Source organism: Alosa alosa, chromosome 1, assembly GCF_017589495.1.
Source record: "Alosa alosa isolate M-15738 ecotype Scorff River chromosome 1, AALO_Geno_1.1, whole genome shotgun sequence".
Lineage (NCBI taxonomy): Eukaryota > Metazoa > Chordata > Actinopteri > Clupeiformes > Clupeidae > Alosa > Alosa alosa.
In genome coordinates, this window is record NC_063189.1 from 8,391,424 (window position 1) to 8,417,899 (window position 26,476).

Sequence of the window (26,476 nt, forward strand, 5' to 3'; positions counted from 1 at the left end):
AGCCAGGGGGCTAACAAGTGGCATCTACAGAAGGCGAGTGAGGACACTGACCCTCCTGTGGACCACACCACAGGCTCAGGTGAACACAACACAACGCAACGCAACACAATGCATCAGAGCTAAACAGTAGGGAACTATACAACACAGTCCATGTGGCTGTTGGTTAGTATTCTCATATAAGAAATGTATTTTTGTTATAAGCCTGCAATCCAACACATTGTGTGCAAAGCACTATGGAAATGCCTTCAAGAAAGCAAAACATGAAAACCCATAGTTGGATTTGGAACGCATGTGTCTTGAAAACCCTGAAAATGGCCTGATGCTGATGTTGTCCTCTCTCTTCCCAGGACACTTCATGCGAGTGAGCTCCAGCCAGGCGCAGCAGGGCCAGAAGGCCCTCCTCCAGAGCTCCCCTCTCCCGGCAGCCTCCCCTTACTGCCAGCTCTGGTGAGGGCCTCAGTACTGAGCGCCTGACATGCTTATCAACGACTGGATAGGGCAATATTAAAGAAACGCTATGCTATTGTTTATTAGCTACTGTAAAAATTATGTCTTTAAACTCATTTTGATGACACTGACTGACTTATAATAAGGAGAAGGGAATGTAATTTAGGAATGTAAATTTGGTGTACCGTGCAGAGACTTGACCCTGTTTGTCACTTTTTGATGCATTGGGTACTGTAGCCCCAGAGACTTTTTAAGGGAGCAGATAAATCAGTGGGGATCTATGAGGGGAATCCATATTTTCAATCCATTTATCTTACCATTTGTGAGATTTTGGGAGTTTGTGTAAATCAGTGGCCGCATTTCACCTTTTTTTCCTCAGACTTTGTTTTTCTTTGAATTTGCAGTCGTTTTCGGGATTAACCTCAGTGCTTTTTTCTGCCGGTGGTTAGACTGGTTCTGCATTGTGTGTGTGAGTGTTAGCTCAGGGGAGGAAGTGCTGGGAAGTGTTGAGACATTCACTGTGGTTTACCGCTCTGTGACTCAGCTTTCACTTCCACATGGGCGGCTGGAGACCAGGCACCCTCAGCGTGTCACTGCAGAGCGCACAGGGTCAAAGAATGCACCTGTGGTCACGCTCCAATAACAGCTCTGCACCCTGGAGCCTGGAGCACGTACCGCTGGGCAAACAGCAGCAAGACTACACGGTGTGTGTGTGTGTGTGTGTGTGTGTGTGTGTGTGTGTGTGTGTGTGTGTGTGTGTGTGTGTGATTGTGTCTGTGTGTGTCTCTGTGTGTGTATGTGTGTGAAACAAGGTGGTTTGACTGCAGGCTGCACCATAGGCATAGCTACAGTACACTCTGCATACATAAGCATTCCTTTCATGCAAAATGCCCAATTTTATTTATGTTACTCCAGAAGTAATTGTATCTCATGGCTGTTTTATGTAGATCATCTTCAGTAATGAGGCCACAGCCACCCAGAGCTCCACTCTCAGTGGCAGTTCCGTTGCCCTGGACGACATCTCGTTTCACAACTGTGACACATTATACCAGCCACCAGGTGGGAGCATTGGTGCATCATTTCAATTTCTTTCCACTGGGTGTGTGTGTGTGTGTGTGTGTGTATAGAGGTGTGTGTGTGTGTATATGTGTGTATATGTGGTGTGTGTGTGTGTGTGTGTGTGTGTGTGTGTATGTGTGTATATGTGTGGTGTTTGTGTGTGTGTGTGTATAGAGGTGTGTGTGTGTGTGTATATGTGTGGTGTGTGTGTGTGTGTGTGTAAAGGGAGAAGGAGAGAGAGAAAGAGAGAGACTGCTGATGCTGTTAAAAGGTTCTTGGTTTGCTTGGTATTTGTATGATTAAGCAGTGTTTTTAGGGATATTGATCTGATTGCATCCCTTTAGCAGTGTTTTTAGGGATGTTGATCTGATTGCATCCCTTTAGCAGTGTTTTTAGGGATGTTGATCTGATTGCATCCCTTTAGCAGTGTTGATCTGATTGCATCCCTTTAGCAGTGTTTTTCGGGATGTTGATCTGATTGCATCCCTTTAGCAGTGTTTTTAGGGATGTTGATCTGATTGCATCCCTTTGCTAATTCAGCCTAATCCATCTCGTCCATCTCCTGCAGATCTGACTGATCTCAGCTGTTCCTTCGACCAAGGCTTGTGTGCATGGGTTCAAGGCGCAGCAGATGATCTGGACTGGCAGAGAAGATCTGGACCAACAGACACCGCCAACACGGGCCCAGGAGGTGACCACACCAGTGGCCAAGGTTGGCATTGATGCCAGACAGCCAGCTTCTCAACCAGCTTGTGTATTAGACTGTAATCCTCAGCTAATACTAATGTGTTTATATACCTGAATACAGTACTATAGTGGAGGCTAAATGCAAGTAAGCACAGTTTATCCACCTCTGAAATTTCAGAAATAGAGGTTATCCACCCTTTATTAGAGTTTATCCACCCCCCAAAAGAGTTTAACATTGCACTGCAACGTTTAACATTCAAAAATCACACTGTATTATCCACATTCACAATATGTACACTCATCAACACTCTAGGAACCATTTAATACCACTGGTATTGTTATAAACATTGAGCAATAACTTCCACCATCATCAAACATGTTCTGAATGCCTTTTTTAAAAATCTGATACCGCATGGCGCACTCCACCTTACCGTGATCACAGAATTCATAGTCTACCCACCTCTTATTTTACCACTACACCCCTGCCTGTATATCTCTCACAGGGCACTATGTGTACCTGGAGAGCTCACACCCCAGCAAGCCTGGAGATATGGCTCAGTTGAATTCTCCTTTGGTTCCCCCTGTTGGTCAGTATGGCTACTGTCTCACGGTGTGGTACCACATGTTTGGAGCAAGAGTGGGTTCTCTGAAGGTCTTTGTGAAGAATATTGAAACTGGAGCAAAAACGCTGGTGAGTTTCCACAGTGATACACACCAGACCATCATTCAGTGTTTGACCTTTTGACCTTATTACTTTACATCCTGCCAATCGGACCAGGTATGGGAGAAGAAACAATCTCAAAGTGACCTGTGGCAGGCCATGCGGCATCATGTGGTTGCAGAGGAGGTCCACCAGATCGTTCTGGAGGCGTCAGTTGGAGGGGAGGGAGGGGACATTGCCGTTGACGACATCGTATTCACCCCAGGAACCTGTCCATTATCAGGTGCCGCCTCCACAATACACCAAATGAACACAACCACAGGGTGATGGACGCTTGGTAGCAGCTCTACCATTTGATCCTGATCCACTGCCACTGTTAAGAGTATTATATGTGATGCATGACAAATGGTGGCATTTAATTAAATGTTCACAGTAGGCTCAGTAGGTGACGTAGATCACGTAGTTGTGGATCAGGGCGTCATTTAATGAAGAGGTGCCGTTTTTGTCTGATTTATGCCACCGCAGGCCTATGTGACTTTGAGGAGGGAGACTGTAACTGGACCCAGCTGGCAGATGATGACTTTGACTGGGTCCGAGGTTCCGGCCCGACGCCCACCGCCCAAACCGGGCCCAGCGTGGACCACTCCACCAACACAGACACCGGACACTATTACTACTTGGAGTCGTCCAATCAGCTGCCTGCCAGCAGAGCCAGAATGGCCTCCTCTGCCTTTCCCTCAGGTAAGAGCGGCCAGAGGCCGGTTTCTTTGTGGTGTGAGTCTCTCAGAGCAGAGAGGAACAAAGAAGCCATTGAGGAATATCTGGCAGAGGTGAAGGAAATTCCTTCGCTCTCTTGCCTGCACAATAGGCACGGGAGCCAGAATTTCTTTTCCACTGTTTGCCTGAAATGTGAGCCAACATTTGACCTAGTTCTGTTTCCTGTGGCGAAAACATGAATTATTAACCGTCCGACATCTGATTTTCACATTACAGGCCAGGGCAAGTGCTTGCAGTTCTGGTATCACATGTTCGGCCAGGGGATGGGGACGCTGAATGTGTACCAGCAGCCGGCGGAGGGGGAGGCCGTGCTCGTCTTCTCCCGTGCAGGGAACATGGGGGAGCTTTGGAGGTTGGCGCAGGCCCCGCTGCAGGCCACTCAGAGTACAGAGAGCTATAGAGTGAGTGCCCCAACCACCCACCGTACACCATCGCCCAGTTAGAAACATGACATAATCACATGCCACCACCACAGTGACAAAGAGACAGCCTAGGAGTCAGGCTAGTCGGTCGAGCGTGAGGAATTTCGCTGAGGAGTCTGGGAGGCTAGGGCAGGCACATTCCATGTCACTGACACAGGCCACTTCCTGGCACGGGAGGTGACCATGCTGATGGGCAGTGTTGTGTTGTTTTGTGTGGCAGATTGTTGTGGAGGGTGTCAGAGGGCAAAGCGAGCAGGGGGACATGGCCATCGATGACGTGCTGGTGACAGACGCACCCTGCCCTCCAGGTGGACACTGTGACTTTGAGCTGAACATGTGCGGTTGGACCAATTTGTACGGAGTGGATGAAACGGACTGGCTTCGAGGTCAGGGGCTCAACCCGAGCCTGAACACAGGCCCTAGTGTGGACCACACCACCAACTCCTCTATCGGTCAGTGCGCAGTCCCTCAATCTCGATGTCAATGAAACCACCACGTATGCCTAAAACATAAAATGTGTTTAAATGTGGCAATGCTTCTTGTTCATTTGCGTGCGATTTGTTTTTTTAATGGGTTTAATTAGCAAGATGATTAACATGAGATGTGTTTAAAGGTGCTCTAAGCGATGCTGGAACAGTTTGTTATGTTTTCATAGGCTAGGTTTGCTAGGTTTTTGTTGCCGTTTTTGGCACAGACAGCTAGCGGTTGGTTAGGTGATGTTTGCAGTAAGTTACATAAAATGTTTTAGCCTAAAAAACACATGGAGAGAACCGCTTAGAGAACCTTTAATTAAAACATAATTCTGTCCACTCTGTCTTTGTTGTTTTACGGTAATAAATGAATGGGCTTATTATATTGCCCCAGGTTATTACATGTATGTGGACACTTCAGTGGGAATGTGGGGAGAGACAGCCATGCTGTTCAGCGACGTACTGCTCCCAGCCAGAGGGGGACACTGTCTCACATTCTGGTTCCATATGTTTGGCCAGAATGTTGGCACTCTCAGCCTGTGGACCACAAATAAGTAAGGAATTGTTTGAAAGAATAGTAGACATGAGCTCAGCGCATGGCATAAAGCACTTTCTGTTGCCCTTTACTATCATGGTGAAATCTGCCCCTCTCTTTTATCTAAGACCTGGGCCCAGTGAATATGACAATGGACGCTTACTCTGGACAGCATCGGGTAGTCAGGGGGCTGTGTGGTTAGAAGACAGCGTGTTTGTGGAGTCTGATAAACCCTCTTGGGTAAAGAACTTTTGTCTTATTGTCCCGATACAGACTAAAAATACAACTGCAAATAGATTATAATGTTACAAGTTTTAGTTGCTGCCAATATGTGTGGTTTGAGTATTAGTAAGAAATTCATTTTAAGGCAAAATAAGATGAAAGATGATTACTTAAAATATGTCAAGGTGTTCAAACTAACTATGCATGTTAGAATGTAATAATGTATGGCTCTTTTCAGTGTCTTGTTTATAACGTTTTGTGAAGAATAAGAGTCCATCATTTTTGTCTGTGTAGTTTCTGTTCCTGTATCAGAAGGGAGAGTTTCCCTCTGGAGATGTTGCCTTGGATGACATTCAACTCTCGCCAGGCCCCTGTTACCCCGTGAGCCCCACAGAGCCTCCCTCCAATAATGGTGTGTATCAGCCCATGCATGCAACACTAGCCAAAGCCTATGAATCTGTACAAAGTTCCCCAAAGATAGAATGTTTACATTCATATTGTTTATTTGTTTCTCTCTAAGAAAAATTTTTCATGCAAAAACTGCTCTTTTAAAGCAATTGGGAGCCGTAAGACAACAGGGAGTTTGTGTTTTCACTCCTCCGGATATTACATCTCATAACGTTCATATACTTCACTATATATCCAGTGTTCCAAATGTCCATCTTTGTTTTCGCCCAAGCATGCTGTAACATGTCCCGTTTTTTCTCTAGATTCCGTATTTATTGCGACTGGAGTGGTTATCACACTGTTGGTGATTGTAACAGCGATTGTCGTTATCTACATGTATATGCTACGCAGGAGGCATCCAGCTGAGTGAGTATGCCAGCAGTTGCACGGAATAATGGAAGCCCTAAACTGCTTTCAGTTTGCTTTTTCATTTTGGCCCTGATTTTGTGTGTGATTGAGATATATTACTTTGTTTTCTTGAGATCTTGACTTACTTGTTTATATCATTCAATTGTTTCATGTCAATTCATTACGTGTCTCAGGTACAGTTGCATAAATTCATGATAAGAAATATGATTTGACAATTCTGTGATATTACATTACATTACATTACATTACATTACATTACATTTGGCTGACGCATTTTTAACCAAAGCGACTAACAACATGGTAACAGTTAAGTTTTAAAGCAATTCTCTCAACAATTTTAGGACAATTTAAAAACAGTAGAGTACAGTAAGAATAAGTGCATCAGTGAGTGCTGTTTTTAAACAGTTGAGTGTCAGTTCAAGACGGCTGGTAAGTGCTAGCATCAGCAAGACTTACTGTAGTATGTGGTACATAGTAAGTGGTGCTATGAGAGGAGATGTTCTCTAAAGAGCTGGGTCTTCAGGAGTTTTTTGAAAATGGAGAGGGATGTCCCTGCCCTTGTAGGAACTGGCAGCATGTTCCACCAACGAGGAACAACAGATGAGAAAAGTTTGGATTGGCCTGAGCGTACCGGTGGTGAGCTAGGCGTCCTTCGTCTGAGGAGCGCAGCGGTCTGGAGGTAGCGTATGTCTGTATGAGGGCATTCAAGTAGGTGGGAGCAGAACCGGAGACTACTTTGTAGGCAAGGTTTAGAGCCTTGAATTTGATGCGGGCCGCCATAGGTAGCCAGTGTAGCTGGATGAGCAGCGGGTAACGTGCCCTTTTGGGTTGGTTGTAGACCAGGCGTGCCGCCGCATTCTGGATCATCTGAAGGGGTTTCACTGGGCAGGCTGGGAGACCGAGACAGGAGGGCGTTGCAGTAGTCAAGTCGTGAGATCACTATTGCCTGAACCAGAAGCTGAGTAGCATCTTGAGTCAAGTAAGTCCTGATTTTCCGTATGTACAGGTATGTGTATCTAATTTTCCGTATGTGATAGTGCATATAGTGCCCTGTCCTATGGTAGAGTAGCCTGCATCAAACAGTGCATCACCATTCTCCATGGCTTGATCGCTTGCCTTGCTGGAGGTAATATCCATGTCAGAGTTGACCCAGCAAAGCACCAGCCACATGGCATGGTTTACTTTTTGGATGAAAATCATCAAATATGCTACAGGGCTTGTTTTCTCTGTATGTGGCCCTGATTTGAGCCATACAACACATTCATCAGAAACCCATGGGCTCCCATGGGCTCTATGCCAAGCTGATAGTCCACAATGATAGTCAGCAGTATAGTCTACCACAAAATCAAGATCATGATGCTCCGCTGGTAGTGCTTGCAAGCTGTCTCCTTCGTTAAGTATAAGTATATATACTCTTTTGTTTTCGTGAGGGAAATTTGGTCTCTGCATTTATCCAAATCCGTGAATTAGTGAAACACACTCAGCACACAGTGAACACACAGTGAGGTGAAGCACACACTAATCCCAGCGCAGTGAGCTGCCTGCAACAACAGCGGCGCTCGGGGAGCAGTGAGGGGTTAGGTGCCTTGCTCAAGGACACTTCAGCCGTGCCGGCAACCCTCCGGTTACAAGTCCGAAGCATTGACCAGTAGGCCACGGATGCCCCAGTATCCAAAGTATCGCTTTCCTAAGATATTAAATTGATTATGTCAATCTGTCAAGAAAACAATGTTTTGATATCATGTATGATAATGATGAATAAGTTACCATCTTGAGAAAACATGGGTCAAAAGTAAATGTAAACTGATGGCATATTAGAGCCTCAAAATATGGGATGGGTTGGTGTCAGTTATGTTGATAGACTGGCTGATTCAAATCCGTCCAGTATGACATCTGAATGAATGTTCTGTGAATGTCTATTCTTGTCTAAATTGCTATTTAAAAGTGTTCATTGCCTTTGTAGTAGTGCAGCCATTATTGAAAATGACATATTGGATCAGCAATTCAGCAATTCAGCTGCTGACTTCTATGGAAGCACATTACATGTAAGTACAATGTTGCTGCATTTCCTCATGTACTGTGTGTGGTGTCTGAGAAATATTTATTTGCAATCAGCTGAATGTCCAGGAAACTGCCCTTTATGCTAGATTTACTAGATTGTTAGTTCTAGAACGGCTGCACTCATTGAAAGTTAATGATGGCTCTGACTGGTGAAATGACCTCTTTGCCATTGTCTTTCTATAGGGCTCAGACGCTGGTGATGGACTTTCCATGTCTAACAAGTCATATAATCTTTCAGAAGATTCAACAGAAGTTGCAAATAGTGTATCCCTGGCTTAAAAATGCACAACAAACACAATGTATTTAAATATTGATCAAATGGTGTATTGTATTTTGTTTTCTGTTGATTATTCTTTGAACTCTGAATCAAGCCATATGTAAGATCCTTTGTAGACTTTATACAGTATTAACACTCTGCTAATTGTGCAGTATGGTCAGTTACAATTATATCAACACTTATTTAAAAGCAGTCCAAAGTGGTCTTCCTAATTCCTGCTCTACACATGAAAAGACTAGGCTAGATACATACACTAGAGTAGAGCAGATCATGCTTTCAACAGACTCTGTAAATGGGTAATAATTTATGAGGAGAGTCTGCATCATATATTTCTTTAATTGCGCTATTGTTCAGTGTCCTTTCATACTCCCAACGAGTTCCTGCAACTGGGCCACTGGTCCGGTCTGAGGACAGATGTCAATGGGAAGCATACATGCACGCACAGATGAATGCTTTCCTCTAGCCAAATCTGAGAAGGCAAAGGGTCTGGATGGGCCAAGTCAGTCCATTTCAGGATTCACCAAATCTGCCTTTTTTTGTCTGAGCAATTACCACAGGCTTTTCTCCTTCCTCTGCGGCTATATTCATCCTCTCAGAGCTCTCAACAGCCTCATTAGTCACTACAGTATTTACAGTTTGGACCTCAGGCTTTGACTACCAAAAGCTTTTCATCAACGGCAGTAATGACAGGAGCTCCCCACCAATGCACCGGCATAGACATCTGTAAAACCACAGTGTTTTTTTCCCTGCATACCTATGGTTGGTATTCATGTCCTCCTATCGCTTGCGGAGGCGGCGTCCTGCCCTGCCGTCTCTGAAATATGAGCAGGTGAGAGCTGAATCCCTGGGAGTGCGTGCTGGTGGGTGCTCACGTGAGGTGAATGCAGGATGGAGAACAGTGGTTGGAGAGGAAGCACCCAAGGAGTGGTTCGCAAGGTTCAACTTCTCTTAGTGTCGGCAGAACACCTCTGAACCACACATGCAAAAACTGATGTGTGACAGTGATCAATATAAAGTTATAGACACTTGCTAAAAAATTGTGTTTAATTAAATATTTGTATTATTCTATGTATGTGTGTGTGTGTGTGTGTGTGTGTTGGAGGAGGGGTTGAAATAAGTCTGCGTGTGTGTGTGTGTGTCTGTGTGTGTGTGTGTGTGAGTGTCCTTAAAAGTAGTGGTGTGATGTACTTAAAATGCAGAGAGTCGCCATATCTCCATTCTCCTACATGATCATTCAAATCAAGCCCAGAATGCAGTTGCTGGAATTTGGTTTAATTTTGGTTTTAATATTGCGTGATGGGTGGTGAAAATCTGCAGTCACATGATGGCTCTTCTTGGTCATTGAAATATCATTTGTAAGTGCATGCCGGTTGACAATATCATCCCACAGAGTATCTTAGAACCTCTCCTGTCTTTATGCAGTATGACGTTAACACAACCATCTGATGACATCTGACAGATTTTTTTTCTCCAAGGTTTTATTTATTTATTAAATTATCTCAGAAATCATTAGTGAAAACTCTTTTATATTCACCCTTGATGGATAGGCAAGGTTATTCACAAATGCTAATTCCCCATAATGTAAGTCAAATGGGTCTGTGGAAATCAAATTAAGAGGTACATCAAAAGGTTTCCTCTCATTACCCATTAGGAGTGCAGGGCTTTGCGGTTTGGGGTACTGTAACCTTATGGGATAAACCAAGACTGATGAGTTGTGATGTTTGAGGCACTGTTGTTAGAGAAAGAGAGAGAGAGGCTTAATGATTTTGCGTGCTCCTCCTCTCTGTGGAGGCTGATAGTGTGCGAAGGCCAGGGGGCCCACCTAAACAGTTCAGAGCACCAGCCCCCATCTGCTTTACAGTCTAATCACAAATTGAAGATGCCATGCTGCTGTAAACAAAGGCAATATATGGTTCTCATTAGTGTGTAAATTACTATAAGTGGGTCAGAAGGCAAACATGCAATGCTGTATCTTCTTTGCAATTTTTAGCACATAGTATATTAATATTTCACTGGGACTCATACCAAAGGCATTACAAAGGCATAGTAAATGTTTAATTACTTTATATCACTAGTGTTAAATTCAGAAGAGCTACTGGAGGAGAAACATAGTCAGTAGCACGGTGACTGTATTTTTCATACAGTCTGCATGTTCTGAAGAGGTCCATTTGTATTACATTTAGCATGTGTTGCCTGTTTTTGTTATTTAAGTCAGCATTCAGACTATACTGGGTATGGATGCAGCTAGGGTGACAGTACGGTGATAGCTTTGGTTCCCATGGACAAAAGGGACCGTTCAAATTGAATCCATACTCTCTAAATGACTACATGTGTGTAATGGTGAGTGGATATTCATATTTGGCCATAACAACAGCAAGTTCAACCATTTTTTCTCCTTATTTTCCGTGAGTTAGTCCCATTTATTAATTTCAGATGCCAGTTCCACATTTGACTGGAGCTAGGGTCTGGAATTATTCCTTAGCCACGCACCATCAGTTTTGTATTTCTATCCAAGTTCAGATCTGTTCTCCATTCACCAAATAGTATTTGGCTTCAAAGAGCACATGTGTGGGATTAATATACCATCATGTCATGTCAATGGGCACTCTCAGCTGACTTCTCTTTACCCTGCTTTTTCCCTCCACTGGTTCCTGTATACCCCCCTTCTCTCTCTCCCTCTCCTTTTTTCGTCTTCATGGCACGCTGTTGTGGTTTGGTTTGATTCCCATCGCTAGCTAAACCATGCAGCAGAAGATCTAGAACATGTTTGTGCATTGGGAAGATCTAGAACATGTTTGTGCATTGGGAAGACATAAACAGTGCTTTGGTCCTTGTTCTGATCCAGCAATGTTGTAGATCTACACAGAGTTCATGCTAATCTGATGATGAATAAAAAAGGAATAGGGGTAATCTGCTAATGTTTTTGCCAATCTCGGTCCCCTTTTCCCTCCCGACGCCAGTAATGTCTTGTGTGTTTGGCAGTGAGTAAAACATCCCCCCCAGAGGATGATGAATATGTGAAAGAGAATGTCAATATGAATTAAGAATATATGGCATTATACTCCCCAACTGTGATGCTTTATCAAGCTGTGGTGCTGGAGTCTTTCGGATGAGAGAAACCATGAGTTCTTTCAAACTAAAATAAAGCTTTTTTTATTTATCGTTAGTACAATGGACACGACATCATTCTTCCTTCAGACACAGTATATAGCAGCGGGCCTCTCCTTCCCCAAACCTTGTTAAATGTCTCCTGGGACCTCCTGTGCTATGAATATATATTGAGATAGTTTTAAAATATGGCATCAAGAATAGCTCTATGTTTGGTCCCACAATTACTTTATGCAAAGGCTTGAAAAGCAACATCCTTATAGATTTTTCATGGTCTAAATGATTCCAGCACTTTTCTTTAATATTTATGTCTTTTCATATAATGAACTCTTCAATTGAGATAAAAGCATGGTAGTAGGTTAGTGAAGTGAGTAGCTTATTGAAGGTGAACAATTGATGTTAGCATATTTCTTCATCGTTCTGTTATTTGAAATGTACGGACTCTCTCAGACATGTGAGACATATCACACCCACACTTCTCACAGGAACTACTGTCTTCACAGGTGAACCAATTCATAAATACATCTCTCTCTCTCTCCCACACACACACACACACACACACACACCTCACATATCAAAGCAGTGATTGTAATGTTACTCACAAAAATAATGCAATAAAATAAACTGTCGCCATATTAATTCATTTGTGAGGTCATCATGACGTATGATTAATATGATTAATATGTGCATGTGCATTATTGAGAAATTACAGTGGAGTGGTCGTTAGCCTCATGTTCAGGAAGTTGAGCTTTGTTTTCATATGTGAACTGTGGTTGGAGTACCTACTATTTAACAGCATGTTGACATCTAAAAGAGTACATTCCTGCAAGATTCAAAACCCAAGGGTAGAAAAATGCAACATTACTGCCTCCATTTCATTACAGTAGTTTGCCCACAGACCTGACATAACTAATGTCTGGAAGACATATTTCCTTGCTTATTTCAGAGATATCAATTGCTTATCGATCGGGGCACCAACGTTGCATTATCCACCATTAGTATTCAGACCACCAAGAAATATGGATACGTGCAAGAGTCAGACATTGACGGGGTTTGTTTGAATATGAACGCCTACAAAACCATGACCATACACACATTAGTATATATTGGATCGTGCATAAGGCTGCTTTTCTCTGAATAGGGTGCAGAATTATGACGGCGGTTTCTGTTAGAGCGAGTGGGGTGCAGCTGTTACAGGAAAGTGTGATCTAACGTCAGACATAGCGGCGTGATGCACACAGGCACCATTTGCTTAAAAACAAACCGCGGCTGCAGTCCGACTTAGACAGTCTAGACACGCTTCTGAACCACAGAACCTCACTCTATATATTACTATAGCATAGTTCACATAGAAGCAATTAACAGCGCACCGCCTCTCAGTACTTTCAACAACTTCTTTGGACTTACTGCTCTAATAATGGCAAGTTGACCTGCCCAGAGGAATATATGGGATTGGATAAGCATTGCATGGACGATGTTTGAGAATGGATTTGGGTTGATTGAAACGAGGCTTGCACTACTTGGAACTTCAGGCTGTTAACTATTGCATGTATCAATCTCACTGAAATTATACATATCTTGTTCCAGATAGACCGTGTCTTTCAAGCATTGCCCTTATGAACTCCATCTCGATCGTTGCAGAGGATACATTTTATCCGATAATGGACTCTTAGCTAATCTTTTGGACACCTTGAATCATTTCTTTAAGAAGAAGGACAAAAGGTGTTATTGGAGGAAGTAGAGCGCGAGCATGGCGATGGTTGCTCAGTTAAGTCTTGCTGGAGTGTGTCTGCTTTCACTGGTGAAAATAACCTGCGAGGAACTTATATCCGCGGACGGTGAGTTATGCAGGTCAAGCACTTCAGTCTTGTGTTCTCTTCCCTTTTCTGAAAGGTTAACTATTTTTATAGTCTTTTATGTATAAACTGAATTACCCTTGTATCATAGAGTTTAAACCGTGTTGAATAACATGCCTGGATGATGATGGGTCGTAAGCTCGCTTATTCTCATGCTTGGAAGCAAGTGCCAATTCTGCTGTAGGTTATGAACTACTGCAGCATTCGCATGAAATAAATTAAAGGACACTACTATGTCTTCCCTAATTGTTTCTGCATAGTCATCCTAAATCAAACTCTTACCCTATTGATACTGAAATTGAGATTAAACACTAATCCTTTTAGACGACCGATCAAAAGAAACGTTCCCTCTTTGCAAATTAATCTTGTCAAAATGAACAGTGTCGTACGCTACTCTACAGTAGGCTACACTGCCTATGTCGAGAGAAAATACAGAAAAGTTGCTAATTTATAAATGTATATAATATAATATCAAATTATAGCCTAATTCTTTAATAATTAACATTATATCACATATGAACGAGATGTAGGCCTACTATAAACTGAATTGCAATAGCTAAAATTAAATAAACACTTAAAACAAATCCTCTCATTAGGTTTCCTGGTTGGCTCTTGAAATCAGTTGAGAAGCCTCTACATTTCTGAGCAAACAGTGCGAGACTGGGAGAGGGGTAGAGGAAGAGAGAAATAACATCACAGGCTCTTGACAGTTGTCCTGTCTGTAGGCAAGTCTTCGTGCGTATGTAGTAGTCACCTGAGAATAGGAGGTTCGTTTTGAGGCTCGAACATCAGTTTCCCGTGGCTGCATGTTTGGTGACAAGACACTGTTGGAGCCATGCTATATACTGTGTCCCATTGATGCTGTATGTTTGAGACTCTGCTGTTGTGTTGACACAAGATGTCAATATGGTGCAAAGATCTACTGCTTCAAGATCTTCAGTCGATTTCAAATTAATCTATGTGGTTGTTATTTTTGTTATACACAGATGTTACATTTCTTGTGTTGATTGGGGGGTCTTTCTCGATCCACAGTAGGTTAAGGCACATGTCCTTGAAAGCAGCACTGTTGTCAAATGTGATAGCCAAACCTTGAAGGGTTGTCCTATGCCCGTTTACGGTGGCATACTTTGATTCTCCTTGAGTGAAGAGAAATCTTTCTTATTTTGACACAGAATTTTGAAGTCTTACCCCAGTCATGTAAGCATTGTTTTTGATTAGATTTGTGAGATATATTATAGATATGAATTAAAGATAAAATATTTGATACTGACTGATTGAACTCTACAATTGTGTAATTATACAGAAAAATCACGATTTATGTACCTGTGTTAAAGTCACAGTTTGGTTCATTGTCGGTTCAGTGTGCCTGTAAGTGCTAACCTAACATTCACTGGCAATATTGCTGATGCAGCTCAACACATAAGAAGGAGTACTGTAGTATTTTGAAAAGGCATCAAATGTATGTTGCCGTTAATAAACTGACATATGGTCCACCACTTAATATGTTTATGTGTGGGAACTCGAATTTGACTTTTCTGTACATCATTGTTTTCAAGTAAGCTCTCATTAAGGTTACCCTGCCTCCCTTGATCTTGGACTTAGTTAAAGCAGTACACCTTTATTTGTTGAAAATCTTGTAGCATTTTCTGTCCCTCCTCAACCCATTCTGCATAATGGTCTGCTTTTGAGTTTTCTCGACAGCGCACTGGCTATTGGAAAAGTGTCAAAAGTTTGTGGAAAGTGAATTGAGTCAGATTGCCCCAGGTGAGCATGGTGGGCAAGGTTATATTGTGTGCCTTTTGTATAAAACTGGCAAGGAGAAAATGTGATGACTTACAAACTTAGTTCAGGGGTCCACGTTCCCAAGATAAATGCCAAGCAACCAATCTGCTGCTTGAGCTGACCAGAATGGAAACTCTGACAAATCCATCAGTCTGTAGGCTGTAGCCATGCAGTGTATTTGAGCTGTGTTCACCCAGGCTTAAAGGATACGGATTTACCACCGCAGCCTCTGTAGTGTCTTTTCTCTGCTACAGTACAAGAGAGAAAAGAGCCCAGCAAACCTGAGAAGCATGTCGTGTCGTACTGTAATCATGGCTCAAATAGCTATTAATGGTATATGAAATATATGAATGTGAAATATTCTCAGCTGGAAATACTCAGCAGAAAATATTTCTCCAGTTATGTATAGGTTGCACATTAAACACATGAAATCATATAACCAATAATTCATTCTCATAGTAGCTGTCCTACTTATATTCCCCTCCTGTCTGTACCACAGTAGTGTGTATCATACCATGATCTCCCCACACATGTTTTGTCTATTCAGTAATTTCCATCAGTATGATAGTGTTGATGTTGAAATGGTTGGAAGGCACTAGACACTAGACAGATACCGTGATTGCCATCAGGAGGTGTTCTGCTACCCCAGACAAAACATTGCCACTGCCCCCATATTACCCTCCATGTGTGCCTGTGTGAGGAATGTGTGGCATGTTTTCACTCTCTCTTGAGAAAAAAAAGTGTTTGGACACACTCTTGTCAGTGGCAGGAAGTTGGAGTGTGTTTGTTTGGCCTGCAGATCAGGCCACTGGACTGTTTTCGGTTCTTGAAACTGTCAGCAGGGTGTGCGGTGGAATATTGCTTGAAAACAGCCATGGTTGGGTTTGACTATGTGCACCTTCTGTCCTTCAAGTAACCACAAAAAAATGTCTCAATACATCTTGAGTCAGTACTGTGTGGTCTGCACCTCTTCCTTTCAGTGTTCACCTACGAGCACCTGGACATTCTCCAAGAGCAGAGGAAGTCAGGCTTGGAGCCGCACAGCAGGCGATGGAAGAGGTGGCTTTCCCCGGCCAGGTCAGACGAGCCATCCCAGCGGCACTACCAGGAGAGGCCAGAGCCTGAGCGCTTCCCTGACGTGGTGACAGACGACAGCCAGGACAACAGCTCTCAGATTGAGGTAGAGACACTGGGAGAACAAGAGAACTAGTCATGAATATTATATGCCCCACACACACACACACACACACTTACATACACACACAAAAACAAGGGATCAAGGGATTTATACTGCTGTGCTCCTGAAACAGATGACCATGATGTCAACTGGAAAAGCAAACTGTGACAGCATTTGGTTGGCTACTCTTTTAGAAATCAAAAAGGTCACCTCGCTTTTGAGAAATAATAATGCTGTGAGGGACTTGAATACATGGAGTCCATGGAAGCATGCTGTAATTATTTTCTCACCAATCGCCACCAGTTATTTGCATTATACATGAAGTCATTATATAACAACATACAGCAATTCTTTAGAGACCTGCCTCCCTCTCCCAGAAAAATTATTAACATATTAACATGTTCGTCCATACGTTAACATTCTGGTACCCTTCGTCTATACAGAGAGACATGGATCACAGTTACTACATCTCTAAAATGTATGGACCCTCGGACGCCGCCAGCACTGAGCTCTGGGTGAACATTGAGCAGATGGACAAAGCAAAGATCCACGGGATCCTCTCCAACACCCACAGACAAGCAGCGGTAAGCCAGGGGGAAGTCATCTCCGCTCACTGAAGAGAGGAGAGGGAGAGCTGTCAACAGCCCCCTTGTTTATCCCAGAAAGGAAGTGAAATGAAAATTGAGGAAGAAAACGGTTTGGGGAAAAAGTGCAATTACTTTGTTTTGCAGGCAGTGCAGTTCAGTGAATCATTTTTCTCTCTCTCTCTCTCTCTTCCTCTTTTTCCGCAGAGAGTGAATCTCTCATTTGATTTCCCTTTCTATGGACACCTGCTGCGAGAGATTACTGTTGCCACTGGCGGTGAGGCTTCATTTGCTTTGTGGCTATGAAATGAAATTCAGCTCCTCGCACAAGGAGAGAGCGGGCGCCAGCCTCCCCCTCAATTACCGTTCACGTCTCTGTGCGCAGGTTTCATCTACACCGGCGACATCATTCACAGGCTGCTGACCGCCACGCAGTACATCGCCCCTCTCATGGCCAACTTTGACCCCAGTCTGTCTAGAAACTCCACAGTCATTTACTTTGACAATGGTATGTCAAGACACCGACACACATTTGCTGTAGGTGGACGAATTTAGGCCACCCTTGTTCATTCAAGTCCTGAAAGCTTGTGTGTGACTTCACCTACTAGTGACCTAAAAATGATACCAATAGAGTCTTTTGTACATTCAGAAGTCTGGTATGCAAAGACAAAACACTTATTTCCATAAACAAAGTTTCCATTTGAGTTTGAATGTATTTTACTCTGCAAATGTTACTGATTTTGCATAGTTTCAGACTACATCACATACAATGAGGTCATAGAGTATAGAGTTTTGGACATGTGATGTGACACTGTGGAGTTATCTCTGACAGCATGATAAGACTGTGTCTGTGCTATGGACATTGGAGACCAACCCATACTAAAATACAATTCGCGCAGTGGGTGATCAATGACTTGCTGACACTGACCTAGTTTAGCGTGTAGTTTAGTGTGTGTGTGTGTGTGTGTGTGTGTGTGTGTGTGTGTGTGTGTGTGTGTGTGTGTGTGTGTGTGTGTGTGTGTGTGTGTGTGTGTGTGTGTGTGTGTGTGTGTGTGTGTGTGTGTGTGTTTGTGTGTGTGTGGTGGGTGTCTGTGCGTGTTTGTGTGTGTGTGCGTGTCGTGCTTGCCATCTCTGTGTCTGACCCAGCTTGCTCTTGCTGCATCTCTGTATGTGTGTGAGTTAGGCACAGCTCTGGTGGTGCAGTGGGACAACGTCCATCTCCAGGACAGCTTCCACCTCGGGAGTTTCACCTTCCAGGCCACGCTGCACAGCGATGGACGCATCGTGTTCGCGTACAAACAGGTCAGCCCCCATCCATCATGTCACACGCAGATAATGTAGGATAAATGGCACTGACTTATTAATGTAGTGATTGAAAGTATGGCTGGCTAGGAAGAACTGATGCTTTCCGCTCTCCCAGGTTCCTATCGACATCAGTGACATCAGCTCTGTGAACCACCCTGTCAAAGTGGGACTGTCTGATGCATTTGTCGTACTTCACAAGATACAGCAAATACCAAGTGAGGGTGACCCTTGTGTTATTTTCAATCCTGTCCTCCACCAATCAGCAGTGATGGTGTTTTCTTTTTGTTGTTTCTGTTTCAAATGCTCTCTGATAACTTCCTCTTGTTGTCATGCATCAGACGTGCGCAGAAGGACCATCTACGAATACCACCGAGTGGAGCTGCTGAAATCCAAGATTATCGACAACAGTGCGGTGGAGATGCTGCCACTACCCAGTAGGTCCTCACAAACAGCACACCTGAGATCCATTTGCCATCTTCCTCCACTGATGATAATCTTAGGGTTATAGTCGCGTGAACTCTCATTTTCGCTCGACTTATTTACTGTGCTTTTAGCCAGAGTACATTTCTGGAGCCCATGTTGCTCTTTAATATTAAAGGCGTACGCTGCAAACCAAAATAGTATCATCTCATGGCTTCCCCCTGTCCCCCTTCCTGTGTCTCTCCTCAGCCTGCCTCCAGTTCTCCAGCTGTGAGCCATGTGTCACCGCTCAAATCAACTTCAACTGCAGCTGGTGCAGCCGACTGCAGAGGTACTCATTGTGGGGTGGAAGGGGCAAACAGGGCCATAATGATGTGGAATGCTTCTGAGCTGGGTAGAAGAAGAGTTGATACATTTTGGACGTCAGCTCGACATTTGTTTTAAAATCTTGGCTTGATGTATCGGGTGTGCTTTTTATTTTTACTGTCACAGTCTGCCAGTGGGAGTTGTTGTTTTTGGATGACTGGCATCAGTTCAGGAAATTATATGCATGTTATTCAATTATCAAGTGTTACAATCACATAGTTATTGATTGTTAATTTTTCATAGTTAACAATTCAGAAAATTCATGCACCGTAAAATGACTATAGTCATTGAGTATTTCTATGAAAGGGAGATTGTTACACCCCAGTGGTGCCTGCAGGCGCAGCCTCCCTCTCCTCTCCTAGAGTTTAAACCTCAAAGTCAATGTGGCGATAAGCTGTCCTCCCGATCTTAATGCAATTTGGTCTTGCAATCCCATAGTGTCTGTTTCCCGGCTGCCATGTATCATTACTCCTCTGCTGTGCATCAGCGAGAAAGACAGATGAATTAGCCGCTGATATAATGTATAATAAACACGTTCTCCCTCTGCATTCCTGTCCGGCTGTCGTTTGGGAGGAGATTAATGCTACACTGTAGTTTAAGCTGAACTGCCGAGACGTAGGAAATAATGATCACAGCCAAGCCCATTTCACTTTCAAAGTGGGGTCCTGTGGTGGAACTAAATAGGTTTTTCGCATTGTAATTTGTCATGTTTTGTGCTGTTGGACACCTGTCAAAGTTAGTCGCTGTAGCACACTGCAGAAGAATTTACATTTCAGGGTTTGTGATTCTGCTGGGCCGGATTGGAATGTTGCTCTTGCTTGGCCCTCCTCCTTCCTCTTACTCATGGCTAACAAATGTCCCTCTGCTGCCAGATGTTCCAGTGGATTTGATCGAAACCGGCAGGATTGGGTGGACAATGGATGTCAAGATGAGGTGCCAACACAGTCTTAGTTTTCTTTGAATCATAGGTTATTTTCCAGTAAAGCAACAGAAGTGTGGTGTTGATTTTTCAGTGTGATGGGTTTGCTCACACTGTGTGTCTTCTTCTGTTTTGTTCAGGTGAGAAACCAGAGTTGTGCACTCAGCATGGACATGAGTGTCACACCGGCATCGCCCGTGGCAACAACAGACAACAACGTTAAGGCAACAACAGCGACACAAAGACCCACCACATTTGCCTCCACTACCCTTATCTCTACCACCATGTCTACTACCAGGAGAACAAACCCAACATTTTTCACCACCCAGCTGCCAACCAGCATTCCCACTGAGGGTTGGTGACCCTCTTCTCTATCACCGATTCAGCATCTAAGTCAATGTACAATATACAAAACATACAATTATATTTACTGCTCTTCAGACATGACAGTGCATGAATTATTATTCAGACGGTGAAGATATGAGGGATGAGACAACGTAATTAGAAGCCTCTCTTAGACATCAAATAAATGCCAACGATTCTGTGCACTGTAAAACCTGGTCGAGAAACGACATGTCGTGACAGGAAACTAGAGTCTAGTTCCAGCAGGAAAAAAAACAAAGGGAAAAGAGGAAAAGTTTAGAGGTCGAGATCAGCTCTCCCCAGAGTTCCCTGCCTAGTTCACGTGTAGCATCATGTAGTCATTTCACGAGTTTTGGGATATGAGAAACTACATACGGTATATATTTTATGTGTGTGTTAGGATATGAGAAACTACATGCGGTATATATTTTTTAAATGTGTGTGTTGTTCGAAACTGAGACTAGCGTCTTTAATGGGGCCTGCGAGAGTCTCCTGTTCTTGGAGGAAGCGCGGAGGCTCGGGCATGCTGATCATTCCCAGAGCGTTGCCAGGTCACCGCTGCACCTCATGCAGCACATCAGGAAACTCTCCGCTGGCCTGGTTTACTGTAGAACACTCCCCGGCAGCCCCTGCAGTAACATTGAGGATGAACTCTCAGCATGGTTGAAATCCTGTCCTAGTTTTCTCCTCTCGCACTCCCGGAAAAAGCTGTTAGAGCACTCCAGCAGTTAGCTTCTGGTTCCGGATGAACTAATTTATGTTACCACTGTTACAATTTTAGTAAAGAATAAGGTTTAATATTTGTGTTAGTTGTAATGTGAGCTATGCTGTTAGCATTATTTGTTGTTGTGAGGAGTAGCAGATTTGTAGTTGTGTGATCTCATTTAGATTCCAGACAGGCCCCTCAGCAGTGCTGAACTCATGGGGCACTATTAATAACCACAAACATGCAAGCTGCACATTTCTACTGCTGTGCTACCTCTATAAGCCGGGGGAAGGCAGGGAACGCCACTTAGCGTCACATTTGCCGAGCTGCAAACTCCAACTCCAGCTGTACTATATTTACAAGCCCCATTTTGTGTGCGCGCTTCACATCGGCCTACTTCGGCTGCATTGTAAATCTGTCCCCTGTTTTAGCAGCTCTAGTTGAGTGTGAATGGCCTTTCTGTAACAGGGTCTCACTTTAATTAAACTACATGTAGTATTGGTAAATCATTGGAGAGTGATATAGTATCAAGTCTAATAAAAAAAGGAATTTTGCTAGTAGAGCTTGGTTTGAGAGGAATCATATAAAAGATCTAAGATTCTAGCAGATTATTTTTTTCTCTGTTACTTTGCTTTATTATTTTGAAATAGGTCAAGGGTTACTTTATGTGGGGTTGTGTGATCTGCTACCCTGTCTCACCATATGTTTGGCTAATTTTGTGTTTGTTTTGTAGATGACACGAAGCTTGCGCTGCACTTGGTTGATGAAGGATGTAAGTAATTGAAATCATTATTCAATTCAACCCAATTGTTTTGCCTTGTATTCTCTGTTTGCTGTTTACAAGTGACTGACTTTTACCATTTAGCCAGCAAATGCAGAAGTCAATGAAACAATTCCACTGGGGGCTGATTGGAAATGCTCTGACTGCAGTGTTTATATAGGTTAATAAATCATTGTCTGTTTACTTTATGAGAAAGAAAGAAATGTGCAGATTTTGCAGGAACTGCTTTCCAGGGGTCATGACCTCCACCACAGACTAAAATAACACACAGTAAATTACATGTTAACATCAGTCATTACTGTAATGTGGCCATGTTTTATATCGGTGGATAAATCACTAATATTAATGAAGGAAAAGACCAGTATTTTCTCCTGACTTCCTTGCCGTCTGTCACAGTAGTGAGATGGAGTGATGTTATAATGGGGAGTGTCCAGGGGTTAGGCCAGGGTTAATCGTAATGGTGTTTTCTTTTGCATGCTGCAGCCAGACAGGTAGCGGACAGCGAGGAGCAGCGAGAGGACCGGCTGCAGACTGGACTGCTGGTGGGCATCCTGTTGGCCATGGTGCTGATGGTAGCCGCTGTGCTGGTGACTGTCTACATGTACCACCATCCAACCTCCTCCGCCAGTCTCTTCTTCATAGAGGTACAGTACATGGTCACAGACAGACCACATGCCCGATTACCCTAAATGGTTAAGTGTCATAAAGTTTATGTGGTCTTCTATGATACTGTAGGTATACAAGCATATACATACATATCATACAGTCGTATACTGATCATTTGTCTGTGCCACACTCGTACTCTTTGTATAGCAAAACATTTTCAAAATGAGAAATATTTTTTGGAACAGATAAGTGTTTTAAAAAGCCTTAGCAGTACATTAAGATGTAATGGTGCCTCTCTGCTAATACCATGTGGACATCAACTGTTGTTTGGCCCCTTCATTTGATTCTATCTGTATGCCTGTAGCGGCGACCTGCCAGATGGCCAGCTATGAAATTCCGCAGGGGGTCTGGCCATCCGGCGTACTCCGAGGTGGAGGTGGTGGGCAGAGACAAGGAGAGCTTCATTGTGATGGACAAGGACGGCTACGGCGTGTCAGACCAGAGAGAGAGCTACGTGGTTACTGACCAAAGAGAGCGCTTCATCGTGTCCGAGCAGAGGGAATGTTTCTTAGTAATGGACCACTGCTGACTCGGGTTTGTCTTTGTGCTGACTTCCAGAAAGCACGCGGACACTGCAGGTGACCCTGGGCCAGCACAGGCTTTGTGAGTCAAGCATGTGCTAAGACAAAACAGTGACAGTTCATACTACAGTACATACTTGCTTGTCCACTGTCTCGCAAGACTGACCACACACACACACACACACTCAAATAAGCAGCACCGTCTTCGCAGTTGTTACATTAGCAATGCTGGATTTGCACTATATCATCAGACCCAGAGATAAGACTCAAGAATGTGAATGTACAGTATCTGAGGTCTTCTCCATGGCATAAGGACTTTGTTGTCTATGTAAAGTGCACACTCAGTTGATGCCATATTAATTACACGTTGCTAATAATGTCACTAGATCTACTGTAAAGCACTGGACTGAATACTTTGCATGTTATTTTTTTATCACACTATTCAATTTTACGAACTCTAAATATAGGAGAGTTATCATTACCTTACATGGATGGCATGTTATTCAGATACTGCTTCCAAAATATATAACTGAGATTTGTACAAGACTTTTTCAGAGTTCTGGGATCTGTGTATTTTCTCTGCTGAAATAAAAGGGAATGGTGTTCACTGACATTCCTGCCAACATTGTGGTTCTCAAAGCTGTCGTTCTGCCACAGTTGTGAGTCACAGTGTGACATGAAGAACCCCAGATTGGAAGGATCATGTGTGTGAGAATTATATAGAGGAGGTGATCTTATACCTGGCATGTGCTGCACTTTATGTGATGAGATAGCTAAAAAACAATCAAATTGACTTACATACAGTATAATATTACCAAAAAAAATAGTTTAACTTGACTGTAACACGTATTGAGATCTAACTATTCGTACTGAAGTATTAAGTCAAATCCAAATATTGACAATGGCATTTGGTTCAAATTGAATGGTTGGACTTAAATTCATTTTATATTTATTTAAGTTGGACTTAAATTCATTTATTCTTTTTCTAATGCACTATTTGCACTAAATAATCTGAAAATAAACCCAAAATGAGTAAGTGAGATATTGGGATGAGCGAGGAAGAACCGAGGACGAGGGAGAGGAGGAGGAGCTCAGGAGAAAGAAGAGCATGAAGACCGTAAAGAGGAAAGAAGAATGACATTGAGATACAGTGTGTTACAGAATGTCTGGCCATATACTCCAACGGGCAGCCGTGGCCTACTGGTTAGCACTTCGGACTTGTTACCGGAGGGTTGCCGGTTTGAACCCCGACCAGTAGGCACGGCTGAAGTGCCCTTGAGCAAGACACCTAACCCCTCACTGCTCCCCGAGCGCCGCTGTTGATGCAGGCAGCTCACTGCGCTGGGATTAGTGTGTGCTTCACCTCACTGTGTAGTCACTGTGTGCTGTGTGTGTTTCACTAATTCACGGATTGGGATAAATGCAGAGACCAAATTTCCCTCACGGGATCAAAAGAGTATATATACTTATAACACCCATTCTATGCTATTTGCTACAAACCAATAACATAAGGTCATCATCTGGAAATATTTAGCCAGAGGTGTTGAGGACTCCATTTAGTCTTAGAACAGAATTGACACTAATTACCATGTGCAGGTACCTCAGATTGTGATGGGACCACACACAGACTGCCGCCTAAATTCACAATGATACAGGATCAACTTAAAGAAATCTCCTTTAACAAGAATACTACATCCATATCAATGCTTTTGCATATAACAAAAATTACAATTATCCAAAGAGTCTCTCTGCAACAATTAGGCCCAAGAAAAGGAACAATAAGCACACAGATGCTAATGACAAGCAAAATGCGGGTAATCAGTTAACATGGTACAATTCAGGTTGAGTCTTTTTGTCTTATAGTCGATGTTCTGTTGCCTTGGTGAATCACCAGAAACCTGGACATCCACTGTGAAGATTCAGGGTGATTTATGATTTACACATTTTAGATCTGTCAAGTGGAGGATAATAGTTATGTCAGCACACAACATACTTCCAGAGGACCATTTGTTTAAAGCCAAAGGAACTTTATATTCAGTGGCACCAGCAAGAGCTGCCTGCTGAAATTGCCATGGGTAAACAAAAATCAGAGCCATCAATACTAATTCAGACCACCCTCCATAACATTTGTTGAAATTCTTGTTATTCTTCTCTTGTGGTGTACGTGCTCAGGGAGAATTTAACACAAGTAGAGGTGACCTTGTCAGACTCGGCAGAAGTGAATAACAGGGTGGAAAAATTAAATGACCTCCGGAGACCCCAGCCAGCATGGACTAAGATGTATGTGCCTGTCAATCAAGCGCCAAGCAGCACACATGCTCAAGAGGGACGCTGAAGGGAGCAGGGGTGTTTTTGTTTGGTTGTTCAATTTTGAAACCTACCCTCAGCCAGCGTGACTATCCCCACCTTTAACTGCCACAATGATGAATAGCCAAGAGCTCCTCTTTATGGAAACACACACACACACACACACTTTATCAGGACAGAAATGTCAGAAAGGACAGAAAGGGACAGAACCTCACTGTGCTGTTTTGAAAGAGTAGCTGATGATGAGATGACTACACTCTTCCTTTAGGGACAAGTAAATGAAAAGTTATCTATGTGTAAAAGTGATGAGCTTTCCATGCTTCAACTTGTCACATAATTCCACCATAGGAGTCCATTTAATCTCTGCTGCAGATGTTTTAGTGTCTTGCCGGGTAAAAAGCAGTTGTTTTCGCAATGTCAGAATGTGAATGTTTTTTCCAGAGGACAAGCAGTTTCAGGTAATAGCCAGTCCCTTGAGGGCTGTTGTCTCCTTTAAAGGGAGATTGATTCGTGTGTAGATCCGCAGCTGTCAAACAGAAATGTCTGTTGGAAAAAACATTTTCAGCGGTGTCACAACAAACAGTGTTCCATACCATTTGTGTCAACATTGCACAGCCATCTGCGCTCCACACAGACAAATAAGAGATGGGTCATAAAAATATGACTTTTTCTGCCCTCAATTTCCATGCTGTTAGAGATTACATGTTTTTTTTCTGTTGTTTTGTTGGGGAAAATGTTTTTGTCTTCTGTTGACTTTGAGGAATAGTCCATGAATTATGTGCAGTATATGTACAAAATGTAAATAAACTTTCAACTTCAAAATATACTAAATAATAGTACATCTGAGACTATATAAGGTAAAACTACTCAAAAGCCAAGCGGAAAAGACCAATCATGAAAGCATTCACTCAAAACCTCACCTGCCTTTGCTGTGAACTGATTGTTTTTCCAGCTGTAAAAGGTTTCCAATGTGGTGACTACTTTATTAACAACATACTTTTTTACTTTTACTGAAGTAAGTTTTTCAAAAAGGATTTTTACTTTTACTTGAGTATTTTTAGTACTCTACCCACCTCTGCAGAGCGGATTTAGGCCCTGTCTACATTAAGCCGGGTAAATAGGAATACGCATAAATATTTCTCTGTTCAGTCGTTCCGTTGACACTAAAATGTTGTATTCCG

At 43.0% G+C, this 26,476-nt stretch overlaps 2 protein-coding genes across 2 annotated transcripts in view; both read left to right on the forward strand.

Moving 5' to 3' along the window:
• Positions 1–9,502, forward strand: part of si:ch211-106h4.4 (MAM and LDL-receptor class A domain-containing protein 1) — a 30,617-nt gene extending 21,115 nt beyond the window's left edge. The window contains exons 36-52 of the mRNA XM_048264039.1: positions 1–79; positions 348–447; positions 992–1,151; positions 1,395–1,506; positions 2,075–2,218; positions 2,697–2,884; positions 2,972–3,137; positions 3,380–3,595; positions 3,848–4,032; positions 4,274–4,505; positions 4,918–5,077; positions 5,187–5,298; positions 5,575–5,692; positions 5,991–6,093; positions 8,060–8,141; positions 8,341–8,421; positions 8,789–9,502. The exon at positions 1–79 is cut by the window's left edge and continues 44 nt beyond it. Of these exons, the coding sequence (XP_048119996.1) occupies positions 1–79; positions 348–447; positions 992–1,151; positions 1,395–1,506; positions 2,075–2,218; positions 2,697–2,884; positions 2,972–3,137; positions 3,380–3,595; positions 3,848–4,032; positions 4,274–4,505; positions 4,918–5,077; positions 5,187–5,298; positions 5,575–5,692; positions 5,991–6,093; positions 8,060–8,141; positions 8,341–8,421; positions 8,789–8,842 (2,292 nt within the window). The 3' untranslated portion in view covers positions 8,843–9,502. The remainder of the gene's footprint in view (positions 80–347; positions 448–991; positions 1,152–1,394; positions 1,507–2,074; positions 2,219–2,696; positions 2,885–2,971; positions 3,138–3,379; positions 3,596–3,847; positions 4,033–4,273; positions 4,506–4,917; positions 5,078–5,186; positions 5,299–5,574; positions 5,693–5,990; positions 6,094–8,059; positions 8,142–8,340; positions 8,422–8,788) is intronic.
• Positions 9,503–12,765: 3,263 nt separating this feature from the next.
• plxdc2a (plexin domain containing 2a) lies at positions 12,766–23,613 on the forward strand. The gene is made up of 14 exons (XM_048263139.1): positions 12,766–13,380; positions 16,161–16,360; positions 16,801–16,941; positions 17,149–17,218; positions 17,327–17,449; positions 18,125–18,243; positions 18,362–18,461; positions 18,585–18,680; positions 18,916–18,997; positions 19,905–19,965; positions 20,092–20,305; positions 21,754–21,792; positions 22,285–22,445; positions 22,772–23,613. Exons 1-14 carry the CDS (start codon positions 13,293–13,295, stop codon positions 22,994–22,996), a joined length of 1,719 nt encoding a protein of 572 aa, XP_048119096.1. The 5' UTR covers positions 12,766–13,292; the 3' UTR covers positions 22,997–23,613.
• Positions 23,614–26,476: the final 2,863 nt, after the last annotated feature.